This window comes from Palaemon carinicauda, unplaced genomic scaffold, assembly GCF_036898095.1.
Source record: "Palaemon carinicauda isolate YSFRI2023 unplaced genomic scaffold, ASM3689809v2 scaffold1250, whole genome shotgun sequence".
NCBI classification, from domain to species: Eukaryota; Metazoa; Arthropoda; class Malacostraca; order Decapoda; family Palaemonidae; genus Palaemon; species Palaemon carinicauda.
Window position 1 is genome coordinate 28,735 of NW_027168761.1, and position 16,941 is coordinate 45,675.

The 16,941-nt window shown below is 40.8% G+C and overlaps 1 protein-coding gene across 1 annotated transcript; it reads right to left on the reverse strand.

Moving 5' to 3' along the window:
- Positions 1-1,732: 1,732 nt before the first annotated feature.
- Positions 1,733-14,996, reverse strand: LOC137635444 (inositol polyphosphate 1-phosphatase-like; the record flags this gene model as incomplete). The annotated part of the gene is made up of 5 exons (XM_068367913.1): positions 1,733-2,211; positions 4,390-4,494; positions 4,850-5,084; positions 6,877-7,048; positions 14,846-14,996. Coding segments are annotated over 5 exons (813 nt in total), but the record flags the coding sequence as incomplete, so codon positions are not given.
- Positions 14,997-16,941: the final 1,945 nt, after the last annotated feature.

The following is a 16,941-nucleotide window of genomic DNA, read 5'->3' on the forward strand; positions in this document are numbered from 1 at the left end:
TATTTTCGTCCCAACATTTTCCTATGAAATAATTATGTAAAAGTTTACCTTCCAACATTGGATAATTTTTCCTTGTTTGCAATTAACAAATATACATTCCATTTCAAAAATAGTATATGTAAATAAATACTGTATACAATTTACATAGGTCTTATACCATATGCAGTACATGGAACACAGTATTGTAACAGACTTTATAGCAAATTTGCAAAGCATTTTATCATTAAGCTATCGTAGGGTAGCAAATCTTTTTAAAGATTTGGATGCTGTTTAGTTAAGTATATGAGGCATGCATTTGATGTTATTGTGTATGTGCAAATCCCTCTGATAATATCAAATAGCACATTAAATGGTAGATGTGGTGACTGCAATGTTAGGTTCTGCCATGCTAAATAATCAGAAAGTAGTTATTAAAAGGTTAATATTATGGAATGTTGTTAAAGGTACTTTTTGTAATGTAATAATTGTAAAAAGTGTAGCATTTATTAGCCATATATTCTACAAGTACAATATATTAGGCACCTAAAATTAATTGTTTTTATTCAGCTATACTGGCCATGAGCTACTCCCTAGAAGTTTCAGATATGTACTCTTAATTTTGCTGTTGTCGGTACCATGACATTCAATGACATTCATTATAAACATAACACTTCCGTTTCGAAATAACTTCCATGCTTTGAATAAAAAAGCATATACTGTACATAAACACACATGCATAAATTTAATAGAAACTAAAGTGAACATAAATATACCAAGGCACTTCCCCCAGTTTTTGGGGTAGCCGACATCAAACAAATGAAACAAAAAAGGGGACGTCTCCTCTCTATGTTCCTCCCAGCCTGAGTGTGCCAAACCTAATATTGTTAGTGCATACGTCAACATATATGCATGAATTTAATAGAAACTAGAGTGTGCCAAACCGAATATTGTTAGTGCATACGTCAACATATATGCATGAATTTAATAGAAACTAGAGTGTGCCAAACCGAATATTGTTAGTGCATACGTCAACATATATGCATAAATTTAATAGAAACTATACAGTGTGCCGGATAGAATATTGTATAGATATTTGTAGTAACCAAACTTCCAGCATTCATATATTTTGGTCACAATGCACTGGTGAGATTAATGTATACATCAATTTGGCTATGAGAACCAGTCAGATCGAAGCTTTATTTACTGAGAATTTGACCTGAGGTATAGGGACTTGAGCAATATTAGAATGCAGCACTTGGAATCGAAAACAAAATTGAAATGTGACTTAATGTCCAACATTGTTTTTCCGAGCAACAGTGGTTTCTTGTAATACCAGCTAAAGAAATTACTCCGAAGTTTGATACAAATTTACAGTTTTCTGTTTAAATGTTTTATGCTCTTAGTACTATTCAAATGTACTTGATAAAAGATAACAGTATTGAACTTCATTATGATATCCAAGATATTTGAACTAATGTTGTTTATGTACCTATTTCAAAAGTGTACTGGCGAGATATTCAAGCCGTCATGTACCCAACAAACAGCAGTTATAGAGAGTACATATTAAAACAGTGTCCTAATGTAATGTAAAATAAAAAAGGTTATTTATTATTCCTACCATAGTAACAGACTCTATAGTGATCCTTCGACAGCGTTTATATATATATATATATATATACGTGTTTATATATATATATATATATATATATATATATATATATATATATATATATATATATATATATATTTATATATATATATGTGTGTGTGTGTGTGTGTGTGTGTGGATATATATAGATTTTTGCAATGTGCAATCACAAATTAGTAAAATACATTTAGTGTTAGTGTATTGCTACAATCTATTTTTCCTAAAACAAGAGATTATAATTGGAGTTTTTTTTTATAAAATTTATATTAGTTAAGAGATTATTCATTATTTCCAAAGGAAAATTAAGTATAACCTTCAAATACATATAAAACCTTTAAAATGTTATGGCACAGTGATTTATATTTTATCTGATTGTAATAGCTATCGTTACAGTTTATAGAATTCTGTTTAAGTTCTACTACAACAATCATATTCTAGGTCTCTTTAAGGCAATCAAGAATGACGGGTATTATGCTAGGATTGCGATAAGCAATGAATCCCCCTTCATTCGACCATATGGGAGATTCGTCATTTGGCTTATGATAATTCACTTGCAGGGCTTTTAGTTCCTCCGCTGAAAATTCCTGAAACGTAAGATTCGTTAGTTTTTATTATTCATTATTTTTTGTGTTAATCATCTTAAACTAAAACATTAGGACGTCAACATTGCCTGCATACCTTCAGCACCTGAAAATATCTCCTATTTGTAATGAAATTTTATTTTAAAAAGTTATTTATGCAAAGCATTTGTTTAAAAATGGTTTACAGAAGAAATCACACAAATGCAGGAGTCAATTTGATGCATAATTTCTCACCTAAAGAGAAAATGTTTAACAATTAAATGCTGCCTCTAAGTTGAGAATTTCTTGGTGTCTTGAATTTTAATGCTACTTTCCACTTGGAAAGGGTAGTAGACTTTTTACCTATAGTAAGCAATTCTTTAGGAGTAGGACACTCCAAAATCAAACCATTGCTCTCTATGCCTCTAAGTTGAGAATTTCTTTGTGTCTTGAATTTTAATGCTACTTTCCACTTAGAAAGGGTAGGAGACTTTATGCCTATGGTAAGCAGTTCTTTAGGAGTAGGACACTCCAAAATCAAACCATTGCTCTCTAGTTTTGGGTAGTGCCACAGTCTCTGCACTACGGTCTTCCAGTCTTGGGATAGACTTCTCATGCTTGAGGGTACACTCAGGCACACTATTCTATGTTTCCTTAACTTTCCATACAGGACTATTTTCCCTGTTGGATCCTTTAAGCTTATAGTATCCTTCTTCATCACCTAGGGTTGTAGCTTAGCTAATAATATAACAAAAGGTCCCACATCTTACTGTGTGGCTACTCTTAGAAGTATCCTATTTTCTCTAGTGTTGGTTTCACAATGGATGGTTAGTGGCTTGGGTCCCTCATCTTACTGTGTGGCTACTCTTAGAAGTATCCTATTTTCTCTAGTATTGGTTTCACAATGGATGGTTAGTGGCTTGGGTCCCACATCTTGCTGTCTGGCTACTCTTACAAGTATCCTATTTTCTCTAGTGTTGGTTTCACAATGGATGGTTAGTGGCTTGGGTCCCTCATCTTACTGTGTGGCTACTCTTAGAAGTATCCTATTTTCTCTAGTGTTGGTTTCACAATGGATGGTTAGTGGCTTGGGTCCCTCATCTTACTGTGTGGCTACTCTTAGAAGTATCCTATTTTCTCTAGTGTTGGTTTCACAATGGATGGTTAGTGGCTTGGGTCCCTCATCTGACTGTCTGGCTACTCTTACAAGTATCCTATTTTCTCTAGTGTTGGTTTCACAATGGATGGTTAGTGGCTTGGGTCCCACATCTGACTGTCTGGCTACTCTTAGAAGTATCCTATTTTCTCTAGTGTTGGTTTCACAATGGATGGTTAGTGGCTTGGGTCCCACATCTGACTGTCTGGCTACTCTTACAAGTATCCTATTTTCTCTAGTGTTGGTTTCACAATGGATGGTTAGTGGCTTGGGTCCCACATCTGACTGTCTGGCTACTCTTAGAAGTATCCTATTTTCTCTAGTGTTGGTTTCACAATGGATGGTTAGTGGCTTGGGTCCCACATCTGACTGTCTGGCTACTCTTAGAAGTATCCTATTTTCTCTAGTGTTGCTTTCACAATGGATGGTTAGTGGCTTGGGTCCCACATCTTACTGTGTGGCTACTCTTAGAAGTATCCTATTTTCTCTAGTGTTGGTTTCACAATGGATGGTTAGTGGCTTGGGTCCCTCATCTTACTGTCTGGCTACTCTTAGAAGTATCCTATTTTCTCTAGTGTTGCTTTCACAATGTATGGTTAGTGCCTTGGGTCCCACATCTGACTGTCTGGCTACTCTTAGAAGTATCCTATTTTCTCTAGTGTTGCTTTCACAATGGATGGTTAGTGGCTTGGGTCCCTCATCTTACTGTCTGGCTACTCTTAGAAGTATCCTATTTTCTCTAGTGTTGGTTTCACAATGGATGGTTAGTGGCTTGGGTCCCACATCGTAATGTGTGGCTACTCCTAGAAGCATCCTATTTTCTCTAGCGTTGGTTTCACAATGGATGGTTAGTGCCTTGGCCAACTAATAACTCATTAACTTTTACTTATTCATTTATCATGCTGATATATAAAAGTTTAAAATTGAAGGAGAAACAAGTTATGGCACTTCCAAGAAATCTGAAAATGCTCTCAGCAAAAGCGATAATTTTTAATTTTTGCAGATGATGCACATTTAGGGTCAAGGTGTTTACACCTGCTTCTTACCTTTAATGAAGGGCTCTTCAAGATTTCTTTGTACTTGACGACTCCACCTCCTTCTGCTGATAGTATACCGTGAGGGGCTGCAGTATCCCAACGGAACGTTGAGTTCTAATAATAGTAAACATGTTTTTAACAAAGATTTAAAGGGCGAGTAGACATGATTAAGTTTAAAGTATGTGCAGAAATTCATTTGAAATAGTATTAAATAAGTTATTTAACATGATTCTAGGTGCATATGCTTATAATGTTTTGAGCAAATATACAGTACTGTATGTCATTTATATAAATACTGATAAGCTTTATTTATAACTGAAAAACATTCTTACTAATGTAATGACAAAGCAGACTAAGTCTATTTCAATTTATTTCTTAAGTCCATTAAGAATAAATCATTTTAACTTTACTGTATTGTGTAAAATTAGCAAGTTTCTAATTGCTATTTCAAAGAACCAATTTCCTTTACCTTCGAACAAATGTAAGCCACAGCCTGACCAAGCGCCACAGTTAACAGCTTATAGCCCGCCCCCGTTGCATGGACAACGTCAAACTTCTTCCTTAGTAACTCTTGGAACCGGACACTTTCACTTGATGAAATCACCACCAATTTATTCTCCGTTTCTGACCCGGGGCTCGAAGCTTGAATGTTGTGGACACTCACTCCTCCGTGGGTTACACCCCAGTAAGCTTTTCCACGCCATCTAGTAACATGAGATAGAGTCAGTAAATATGATTTTACACTAGGCAAACCACTGCCAGCATTATTCCCTAATTTAAAGACAGTGTATGCACATTCAGGAAAAAGATAATGCTTCTTAACATTTTTACCCTCAGGCTATTTGGAAATTTCCAACCCTTAACCCCCAGGGGGTTATTTTTTTCCCAGCACATTTTGCAGTATATTTTTTTTAAATTGCTCTAACAGCCTTAATTTTTGTCATAGAGAGGTCAGGTTGGTCTCATTCTCCTAGAAAATGCCTGAATTTTCTCAAAAAAATATAAAAAATATGAAAACAAAAAATTTTTACAGCATTTTTTTGCAAGGACGTACCGGTACATCCATGGGGGTAAAGGGATGAGTTTTGTGAAACGTACCAGTACGTCCTTTTGGGGGTAAAAGGGTTAAGAAAATAGGTAGTCACTTTTTAGGTGGGGTAATATGCAAAATTTGAAACCTACCTACTCAAAATTCATCTTGCTCTCAGTTTATAGGTTTAAAGGTCTCTCATGAATGGCAGAGGCAAGGGACAGTGACATTGCCCTAGCAATCAGGACAATGCCCTAGAGACTGACCATATATTATATGATCACGCCCAAGCCTCCTCTCCACCCAAGCTAGGACCAGGAAGGGCTAAGCAATGGCTGCTGATGACTCAGCAGATAGACCTATAGGCTCCCCCAAACCCCCCAACCTTAGCTCACAAGGATGGTAAGGTTGCAGACACTAATGACTCTGAACGGGACTCGAACCCCCGACTGGCAAACACCAGGCAGAGACGTTACCAATCAGGCCACAGCAACTTGAGTTTATGCTGTTTATTTCCTTTATAATTTTACTTTAATTCCCTTTGCTCTTCCTCTTTCATACTATTTTTATGTTATCGGTCCATTTTTATTTATTATATATCAATTCCAAGACATGGTAGACTTCAAGTAATCAGTTTAGCAGTAATTTTCCACTTATGATTTATGAAAAAAATTTGTCTGGAAAAAATAGTGGATAGATGTTTCATTTACTTAGAAATTCAAAAAGTATTATTCATAAGATATTTTCCCCACACAGTCATTGCCAATTGCATACTGTGTAACTTATCAGCGATCATGTTCAAGTTATAATATATTGTACATTAATATGATGTACATTGATGTACTGAAAAGGCAATTGTGTTAAATTTAAAGATTAACGGGAACTGAAGATAGCGCAAATGAATTTTAAACAATAGACAAAGTTATCAATGAATGACTTGGAACATTCAATACAGCTGGCATTTACATTACAAATCCCACAAGGGTATATAGAAAGTTCTTTAAATAAGTTTAAATTATGCTATATGTAAATAGCCCCAGACAAAAGTCCCAGTATGCCATGTTTTATATAGTTTAAATTCACCTCAACCCTTTTACCCCCTAAGGACGTACTGGTACGTTTCACAAAACTCATCCCTTTACCCCCATGGACATACCGGTACGCCCTTGCAAAAAACTGCTATTTAAATTTATTTTTGCATATTTTTGGTAATTTTTTGAGAAAATTCAGGCATTTTCCAAGAGAATGAGACCAACCTGACCTCTCTATGATGAAAATTAAGGCTGTTAGAGCAATTTAAAAAAAATATACTGCAAGATGTGCTTGAAAAAAAATAACCCCTGGGGGTTAAGGGTTGGGAATTTCCAAATAGCCTGGGGGTTAAAGGGTTAACTCATCATAATCAAAACGTATACATAGTTTATCTCTATTATTATAGTACTGTAGATATTTTGGGTTTATATTACCTTTGGCTCTCCTCATCATACAAACCAAAGGGCTGGTTAACAACTCCTCCAACTGGCAAACCAGTAACTCGATCATATAAACCGATGAGAACTGTAACACACGGAAGGCCATTCTTGTATACGCGTCCCTGGCAAACGCCGGGTTTGCCATTCACATATTCACCGGTTGAATCTGTAAATCGAAAGTGTATCGTATGTAATATGCAGCTAAAAGTAAATTTCATGTAGGTACTGTATGCAGCTACGAGGAAATTTCTCATGTAGGTACTGTGTGCAGCTACGAGGAAATTTCGTGTAGGTATTGTATGCAGCTACGTGGAAATTTCATGTAGGTATTGTATGCAGCTACAAGGAAATTTCAAGTAGGTACTGTATGCAGCTACAAGGAAATTTCATGTTGGTACTGTATGCAGCTACAAGGAAATTTCATGTAGGTACTGTATGCAGCTACAAGGAAATTTCATGTAGGTACTGTATGCGGCTACAAGGAAATTTCGTGTAGGTACTGTATGCAGCTACAAGGAAATTTCATGTAGGTACTGTATGCAGCTACGTGGAAATTTCATGTAGTTACTGTATGCAGCTACAAGGAAATTTCATGAATGTACTGTATGCAGCTACAAGGAAATTTCGTGTAGGTACTGTATACAGCTACGAGGAAATTTCATGTAGGTACTGTATGCAGCTACAAGGAAATTTCATGTAGGTACTGTATGCTGCTACGAGGAAATTTCATGTAGGTACTGTATGCAGTTACAAGGAAATTCCATGTGTCCAGATATCTGAAAAAGGGCTACAATTCTTTTGCATATCTTCAGTGGTCCACACAATAGACACAAACCAGTTCACAGTTTATAAAAAGCATTTAACAAAAGAATACTTTTACAAAGCAGAATTTCATTCTTTTACATATTTGTAATTAGAAATTTTACTGATTGCAGAACTGGGATGTAGGCCTGCTTTGAAACATGTTATTTTTATTAATAAAATAAATTTTTGAATATACTTACCCGGTGATCATATAAGCTGTCAGCTCTGCTGCCCGACAGAAAAACCTAAGGACAAAATACGCCAGCGATCGCTATACAGGTGGGGGTGTACATCAACAGCGCCATCTGTCGAGCAGGTACTCAAGTACTCCATGTAAACACAGAACCAATTTTCTCCTCGGTCCACTGGGTCTCTATTGGGGAGGAAGGGAGGGTCCTTTAATATATGATCACCGGGTAAGTATATTCAAAAATTTATTTTATTAATAAAGATAACATTTTTCAATATTAAACTTAGCCGGTGATCATATAAGCTGATTCACACCCAGGGGGGTGGGTAGAGACCAGCATTACATGTTTACATTATTAAGAGCTAAGTATTTTGTATTTCATTTTAGCAGTTATTCAAAATAACAAACATAAAATAAATAAGTACCTGGTAAGGAAGTCGACTTGAACAATTACTCTGCCTTTTTAAGTACGTCTTCCTTACTGAGCCTCGCGATCCTCATAGGATGCTGTGCGACTCCTAGGAGCTGAAGTATCAAGGGTTGCAACCCATACTAAAGGACCTCATCAAAACCTCTAATCTAGGCGCTTCTCAAGAAAAGAATTTGACCACCCGCCAAATCAACCAGGATGCGAAAGGCTTCTTAGCCTTCCGGACAACCCAAAAACAACAATAAAAAACATTTCAAGAGAAAGATTAAAAAGGTTATGGAATTAGGGGAATGTAGTGGTTGAGCCCTCACCCACTACTGCACTCGCTGCTACGAATGGTCCCAGGGTGTAGCAGTTCTCGTAAAGAGACTGGACATCTTTAAGATAAAAAGACGCGAACACTGACTTGCTTCTCCAATAGGTTGCGTCCATTATACTCTGCAGAGATCTGTTTTGTTTGAAGGCCACTGAAGTTGCGACAGCTCTAACTTCATGTGTCCTTACCTTCTGCAAAGCATGGTCTTCCTCATTCAGATGGGAATGAGCTTCTCGTATTAACAGTCTAATATAATAGGAAACTGCATTCTTCGACATAGGTAAAGAAGGTTTCTTAATAGCACACCATAAAGCTTCTGACTGTCCTCGTAAAGGTTTAGTTCGTTTTAAATAGAACTTAAGAGCTCTAACAGGGCACAAGGCTCTTTCTAGTTCATTTCCAACCAAATTAGAAAGGCTTGGAATATCGAACGATTTCGGCCAAGGACGAGAAGGTAGTTCGTTTTTGGCTAGAAAACCAAGCTGCAAAGAACATGTAGCCGTCTCAGATGAAAATCCGATGTTCCTGCTGAAGGCGTGTATCTCACTGACTCTTTTAGCTGTAGCTAAGCAGACGAGGAAAAGAGTCTTTAAAGTGAGATCTTTAAAGGAGGCTGATTGTAGCGGCTCGAATCTTTCTGACATAAGGAATCTTAGTACCACGTCTAAATTCCAACCTGGTGTGGCCAAACGACGCTCCTTCGAGGTCTCAAAAGACTTAAGGAGGTCCTGTAGATCTTTGTTGTTGGAAAGATCTAAGCCTCTGTGACGGAAGACTGCTGCCAACATGCTTCTGTAACCCTTGATCGTGGGAGCTGAAAGAGATCTTACCTTCCTCATATAAAAGGAAGTCGGCTATTTGAGTTACAGAGGTACTGGTTGAGGATACTGATACCGACTTGCACCAGCTTCGGAAGACTTCCCACTTCGACTGGTAGACTCTAAGAGTGGATGTCCTCCTTGCTCTAGCAATCGCCCTGGCTGCCTCCTTCGAAAAGCCTCTAGCTCTCGAGAGTCTTTCGATAGTCTGAAGGCAGTCAGACGAAGAGCGTGGAGGCTTGGGTGTACCTTCTTTACGTGTGGCTGACGTAGAAGGTCCACTCTTAGCGGAAGAGTTCTGGGAACGTCCACTAGCCATTGCAGTACCTCGGTGAACCATTCTCTCGCGGGCCAGAGGGGAGCAACCAACGTCAACCTTGTCCCTTCGTGAGAGGCGAACTTCTGCAGTATTTTGTTGACAATCTTGAACGGGGGGAATGCATAAAGGTCTAGATGGGACCAATCCAGTAGAAAGGCATCTATATGAACTGCTGCTGGGTCCGGGATTGGCGAGCAATAATTTGGGAGTCTCTTGGTCATTGAGGTTGCAAAGAGATCTATGGTAGGTTGGCCCCATGTGGCCCAAAGTCTCTTGCATACATTCTTGTGAAGGGTCCATTCTGTTGGGATGATTTGACCCTTCCGACTGAGGCGGTCCGCCATGACATTCATGTTGCCTTGAATGAACCTCGTTACTAGAGACAGGTTTAGATCTCTTGACCAGGTGAGGAGGTCCCTTGCGATCTCGTACAACGTCATAGAGTGGGTCCCTCCTTGCTTGGAGATGTACGCCAAGGCCGTGGTGTTGTCGGAGTTCACCTCCACCACCTTGCCTAGAAGGAGGGACTTGAAGCTTTTCAAGGCCAGATGAACTGCCAGTAGCTCCTTGCAGTTGATATGTAACGCTCTTTGCTCCGAGTTCCAGGTGCCCGAGCATTCCCGACCGTCTAATGTCGCACCCCAGCCCGTGTCCGATGCGTCCGAGAAGAGAACGTGGTTGGGGGTCTGAACAGTCAGTGGCAGACCCTCTCTGAGGTTGATGTTGTCCTTCCACCAGGTCAGTGATGACTTCATCTTCTCGGAAATAGGGATCGAGACCGCTTCTAGCGTCTTGTCCTTTCTCCAGTGAACAGCCAGGTGAAATTGAAGGGGACGGAGGTGCAGTCTCCCTAACGCAATGAACTGGTCCAGTGATGAAAGCGTCCCTATCAGACTCATCCACTGTCTGACTGAACATCGGTCCTTCATTAGCATGTTCTGGATGCATCCTTGGGCTTGACTTATTCTGGGGGCCGACGGAAAAGCCCGAAAAGCTTGACTGTGAATCTCCATCCCTAAATACAGAATAGTTTGGGATGGGACCAGCTGTGACTTTTCCAAGTTGACTAGGAGTCCCAATTCCTTGGTCAGATCTAGAGTCCACTTTAGATTCTCCAGACAGCGACGACTGGATGAAGCTCTTAAAAGCCAGTCGTCCAAATAGAGGGAGGCTCTGATGTCTGCTAAATGCAGGAATTTGGCAATATTCCTCATCAGTTTCGTAAAGACAAGAGGCGCCGTGCTTAGGCCAAAGCACAGGGCTTGAAATTGGTAGACAACCTTCCCGTAAACGAACCTTAGAAAAGGTTGGGAATCTGGGTGGATGGGGACGTGAAAGTAAGCGTCCTTGAGGTCTAAAGAGACCATCCAGTCTTCCTTCCTGACCACTGCTAGAACAGACTTTGTCGTCTCCATGGCGAACGTCTGCTTGGTGACAAAGACATTCAGAGCACTGACGTCTAGCACCGGTCTCCACCCTCCTGTCTTCTTTACCACTAAGAAGAGACGGTTGTAGAAGCCCGGGGATTGATGGTCCCGGACTTTGACTACCGCTCCCTTTTCTAATAAGAGAGACACCTCTTGCTTCAAAGCTAGTCGCTTGTCCTCCTCTCTGTACCTGGGAGAGAGGTCGATGGGAGTCGTTGCTAGAGGGGGCTTGCGCAAGAATGGGATCTTGTACCCCTCTCTGAGCAACTTCACAGATTGTGCATCTGCGCCCCTGTTCTCCCAGGACTGCCAGTAGTTCTTGAGTCTGGCTCCCACTGCTGTCTGAAGAAGGTGGCAGTCAGACTCTGCCTCTAAAGGACTTGGTACCTTTCTTCTTGCTCCCACGTTTCCCTTCGGCACGAGCACTTCCTCTGCTGGAGGCTCTGCCACGAAAGGGCGGAATAAATCTTGACGCTGGAGTATCCATCCTGGGTCTAGACACGGAAGGCAAAGGGGTGGCTTTGCGTGCAGATGACGCAACTAGGTCATGCATGTCTTTTTGAATCAAGGAGGCAGCAATCTCCTTGATCAACTCCTCTGGGAAAAGGCACTTCGAGAGAGGAGCAAACATAAGCTCCGACCTCTGACATTGTGTTACTCCAGCTGACAAGAAGGAGCAAAGGTTTTCTCGTTTCTTGAGGACCCCGGAAACGAACGAAGCCGCAAGCTCACTGGAACCGTCCCGTATGGCCTTGTCCATGCAGGACATAATGAGCATGGAAGTTTCCTTGTCAGAAGGGGAGGTCTTCCTGCTCAACGCTCCCAAACACCAGTCCAAAAAGTTAAACACTTCGAATGCTCTGAACACTCCTTTCATCAGATGATCTAAATCTGAAGGAGTCCAACAAATCTTGGAGCGTCTCATGGCCAGCCTGCGGGGAGAGTCTACTAGACTTGAGAAGTCGCCCTGGGCAGAGGCAGGAACTCCCAAGCCGAGAACTTCTCCTGTGGCATACCAGACGCTCGATCTGGAAGCGAGTTTCGCAGGGGGAAACAAGAATGCTGTCTTCCCCAGGTGCTTTTTGGACTGCATCCAATCTCCCAACACCCTTAAAGCTCTCTTGGACGAGCAGGCGAGGACGAGCTTCGTAAAGGCAGGCGCGGATGACTGCGTGCCTAAAGCGAACTCAGATGGAGGTGAGCGTGGGGCCGCAGAAACAAACTGAGCTGGATACAAGTCCTTGAACAGTGCAAGTACTTTTCTAAAGTCCAGGGAGGGAGGCGTGGTCTTGGGTTCGTCGATGTCCGTGTGCGGGTCGTCAAGGTGTGCAGCGTCGTCATCATCAGAGAGTCCATCGTCTGAATGCTGAAGAGGAAGCGGCAAAGGAGTAGGCATTGGCTGGTCAGCTGAGTCCGGCAGCACGGGTGCATGCGTGACTGCACTGGACGCAACGTCATGGAACTGTTGGTCAGTCTGAGAGCAGGCAACAACCATAGCTGCGCGGGGGCGCAAAGCGTCTACTCCCGACTGTCTAGTCTGCTGTGGGCGAGTAGGGGTAACCACAGTGGGTTGCGGAGGTTGACGCACCGCGTCAAAACAAAACAACTTAGGTTGTTGTTGTTGTAACTCGCGAACGTCAACGGAGGGTTCCGTGCGTCGGCGAACGTCAACATGCGGCTGGCAGGGTACAGTGCGCATGGGTGGTGGGACTCTCACAGCTGGAGTGCGGGAGAAGGTAGCCTCAGCGTCAACTGGACGCACAACCGTGGTTGGTTGTAGGCTAACGGGTGCAGCGTCAACCTTCTCTGCACGAAAGTCCTGCATTAACGATGACAACTGTGTCTGCATGGTCTGCAGCAAAGCCCACTTAGGGTCTACAGTAGCAGGTGCGGCAACAGACGGTGTTACTGCCTGTTGCGGTACCGCTTTGCCTCTCTTAGGAGGTGTGCAGTCATCCGAAGACTGCAGCGAGTCCGAACTGACCCAGTGGCTACAACTGGGCCGTTGGACTTGCGCGGAAGGGACCTTGCGTTTGAGAGGTCGTGAGACCTTGGTCCATTGTTTCTTCCGAGAAACATCTTCCGCAGACGAGGAATAAATGGGCTCTCTCGTCTTCTTGTGGGTGGGGCGATCTTGGCAAGATACGTCGGAAACCACGGAGGGAACGTCTGTCCGCTGATTAAAGCCTGTCGAACCCTTTGGTCGTACGACATTGCTTCTCCCCTGGGCTTGGGAGCTTGCAAGAGGTCCCGGACTGGGAGGACGACAGGCACGAACAGACGCACCCTCAAGCGCAACACTAACACTTTTCACAACACTTCCACTCACTAGGTCACTACCCACTGCACTCTTACCCTTCAACTCCCTGACGTCTGCCATGAGTTGGTTACGGTCACTCGCCAATGACTCGTCTCTCTCACCCAGAGCCTGGATGGCACGCATCATATCTGCCATCGAAGGTTGTTGAGTGCTAGAAGGGGGATCAGGAGCAACCACTACAGGGGAAGGAATAGGTTGTGGGGCATGGGGAGAGGAAAAATCAACTGAGCAAGATGAACTCCTCCTGACTCTATCTCTCTCTAGCCTACGTGAATATTTAAGGAATTCGAGAAAATCGAATTCCGAAAGCCCAACGCATTCCTCACACCGATCTTCCCATTGACAGGATTTACCCCGACAATTGGAACAAATGGTGTGCAGATCGATAGAGGCCTTCGGAAGACGCCTTGAACAGTCCCTAGCACTACACTTCCTGTATTTAGGGACTTGAGAAGGGTCAGCCATCTTGAATTAGTCAAAGGGGAAATTCAAAATCTATCCAAGTCGTCAACAAATAATCCAAAATTCAATCAAAGAATGCAAGGAAGTATTGAAGATAACCTCTGCAAAGCGAAAGCTAATAACTAGAAATGAGTACTTCACCAAAATCTGTGAAAATCAATCCAGTAAGCAACAGCGTATTTAGTAGGTCTTGCCGGTGGCACGACAGAGAGAAAATTGGTTCTGTGTTTACATGGAGTACTTGAGTACCTGCTCGACAGATGGCGCTGTTGATGTACACCCCCACCTGTATAGCGATCGCTGGCGTATTTTGTCCTTAGGTTTTTCTGTCGGGCAGCAGAGCTGACAGCTTATATGATCACCGGCTAAGTTTAATATTGAAAAATAAAATACTAAAAACAGATTTATTATTATTATTATTATTATTGCAAGCTAAGCTATTAACCCTAGTTGGAAAAGCACGATGCTATAAGTCCAAGGACTCCAAAATGGAAAAATAGCCCAGTGAGGAAAGAAAATATGGAAATAAACAAACTACACAAGAAGTAATAAACAATCAAAATAAAATATTTGAACAGTACCAATATCAAATTAGAACTTTCATATAACTATAAAAACTTTGAAAAAATAGAGGAAGAGAAATAAGATGGAACAGCATGCCCGAGTGTACCCTCAAGCAAGAGAACTTTAACTTAAGACATCGGAAGGCCATGGTACAGAGACTATGCTACTTTTTCTTTGATAAAGAAATGTCTATCAACAAGAGATATCCCTTATTAATCTTAAGTTCAGTATCTTGAGAGATTAAATGCTACATTTGTAGTGGTAATGAGAAATATCTTTTTAAAATAAATGAAACCAATAGCAAAGAACTTACCTATGGGGTCTATCCAAATACCTAAATTCTTTATTGGCAATTCGGGTATTTTCGGTTCGAGATCTTTTTCGAGTTGAAGCGAAATATCTGAATGAACAACGGTAGCCAGGAGCTCAGCAGCTTCTGTGTTCCCATCAAGAACCTTAGTGAATTAGAAACATATTCTTTAATTATCCTGTGAAAGAAAACTAATATTTTGCACACTAGAAACATATTCTTTATCCTGTGAAAGAAAGCAAGTATTTTGCAAACTAGAAACATATTCTTAATTATCCTGTGAAAGAAAGCAAATATTTTGCAAACTAGAAACATTTTCTTTAATTATTCTGTGAAGGAAAGCAAGTATTTTGCAAACTAGAAACATTTTCTGTAATTATCCTGTGAAAGGAAGAAAATATTTTGCAAACTAGAAACATTTTCTTCAAATTATATTTTGTATATAAAGTCAGTTAATAAGTAATTGTAATAAAGGGGATAAGTACAAGAGGAAGGCCAAGGCTTGGGTGGATGGATGGAGTGAAGGAAGCTCTGGGTGATACTGGGATAGATGTGAGAGAGGCAAGAGAGCGTGCTTGAAATAGGAATGAATGGCGAGCGTGACGCAGTTCAGGTAGGCCCTGCTGCTTCCTCCGGTCGCCTTAGATGACCGCGGGGTATTCGGCATTATGAAGCTTCATCTGTGGTGGATAACGAGGGAGGGTGGGCTGTGGCACCCTAGCAGTACCAGCCAAATTCGGTTGAGTCCCTTGTCAGGCTGGGAGGAACGTGGATAGGAAAGGTCCCCTTTTTTTCATTTGTTTTGATGCCGGCTACCCCCAAAGTTGGGGAAGTGCCTTGGTATATGTATGTATGTAATAAAATGTTTGTATAAACTGTACACACACTACAAACACCAACATTTTTTTTTTTGATACAGTATTTGCAATTCTTCTCGCTACTTCATGAAACTGGTAAAGTGGCAAGGTCTCGTCAAAACCCTAATTGCCTCTTGACAAATTGTCTGATGATTTACTTCAGAGTGAAAGTCTTACGGACTATTTTTGACAATTTAGCCCAAGTTGAATTGTTTTCTTCTACTTTTCTTCCATTCTCAGTCTTATTTCTTAGCTGTACCAAGTTTTTAAACTGTACATTGACCTTTTCAATATTTAACTTAGCCGGTGATTATATAGCTGCAACTCTGTTGCCCGACAGACAACTCTACGGTAAAAACTCGCCAGCGATCGCTACACAGGTTGCGGGTGTGCCCAACAGCGCCATCTGTCGTCCAGATACCCAGTACTCAATGTAAACAAAGACTCAATTTTCTCTCTGTCGAGCTATCGACAAGACGTACTTACTCGCTGTTGCTAAACTGGAGTTTTTTCACAACTAATTGGTGAAGTACTTTATTCTAGTTTTGAGCTTTCGCTATGCAGGTGTTTTATCTTCATCTTAAATCTTGAACTCGTTTTGGATAGATTTAATTATGGTGACAGAGAGTATGGACTTTCTTTCACTTTTAAATGGCCGACCCTTCCCTTAGACGGAAGTGTGTTTAGGCTTTTAGTAATTATCTTATCACGTTATAGATTTTCCTCTATATATTTTATATCTCTCCGCCTTTATTAGGCCTCTTCGATTAACTTTCCATTTATTATAAACATATAAAAATAATTTTAATGTTTTGTTTATATAGACCTTTCCTGAGAGTAGGCGGTCCTAACTTGGAAACCGAAGTTAATCAACGTTGAGCCCTTTATATCGTAATTAGCTTTTAAAGAGCTAAGGATTTAAAACTTTTTAAATGTAATATTTTATGAAAGAATTTCTTTGATAGTCTTCGTACTGTTTTCAAAGATGAACTAACGTTTAGTTTATTTATGCTACGCAGTTGTTGACGTTCAGGACGTTCAACATGCGCTCTATCGTTACGATAGAGAGAGTGTGTATCACGGTTTCACTTTGCAGTAAGAGTAAATCGATTCTGACGTTTTGTTCATTCTTTCTTAGCTTAAATGTTTTAAATTCTATTTTAAAGGAACTTTTTATTTGAAAAACCTTTCAGTTTTTTCCTTTAGTCAAATAACATGTTTTTTTGACGAAATATAATTGGG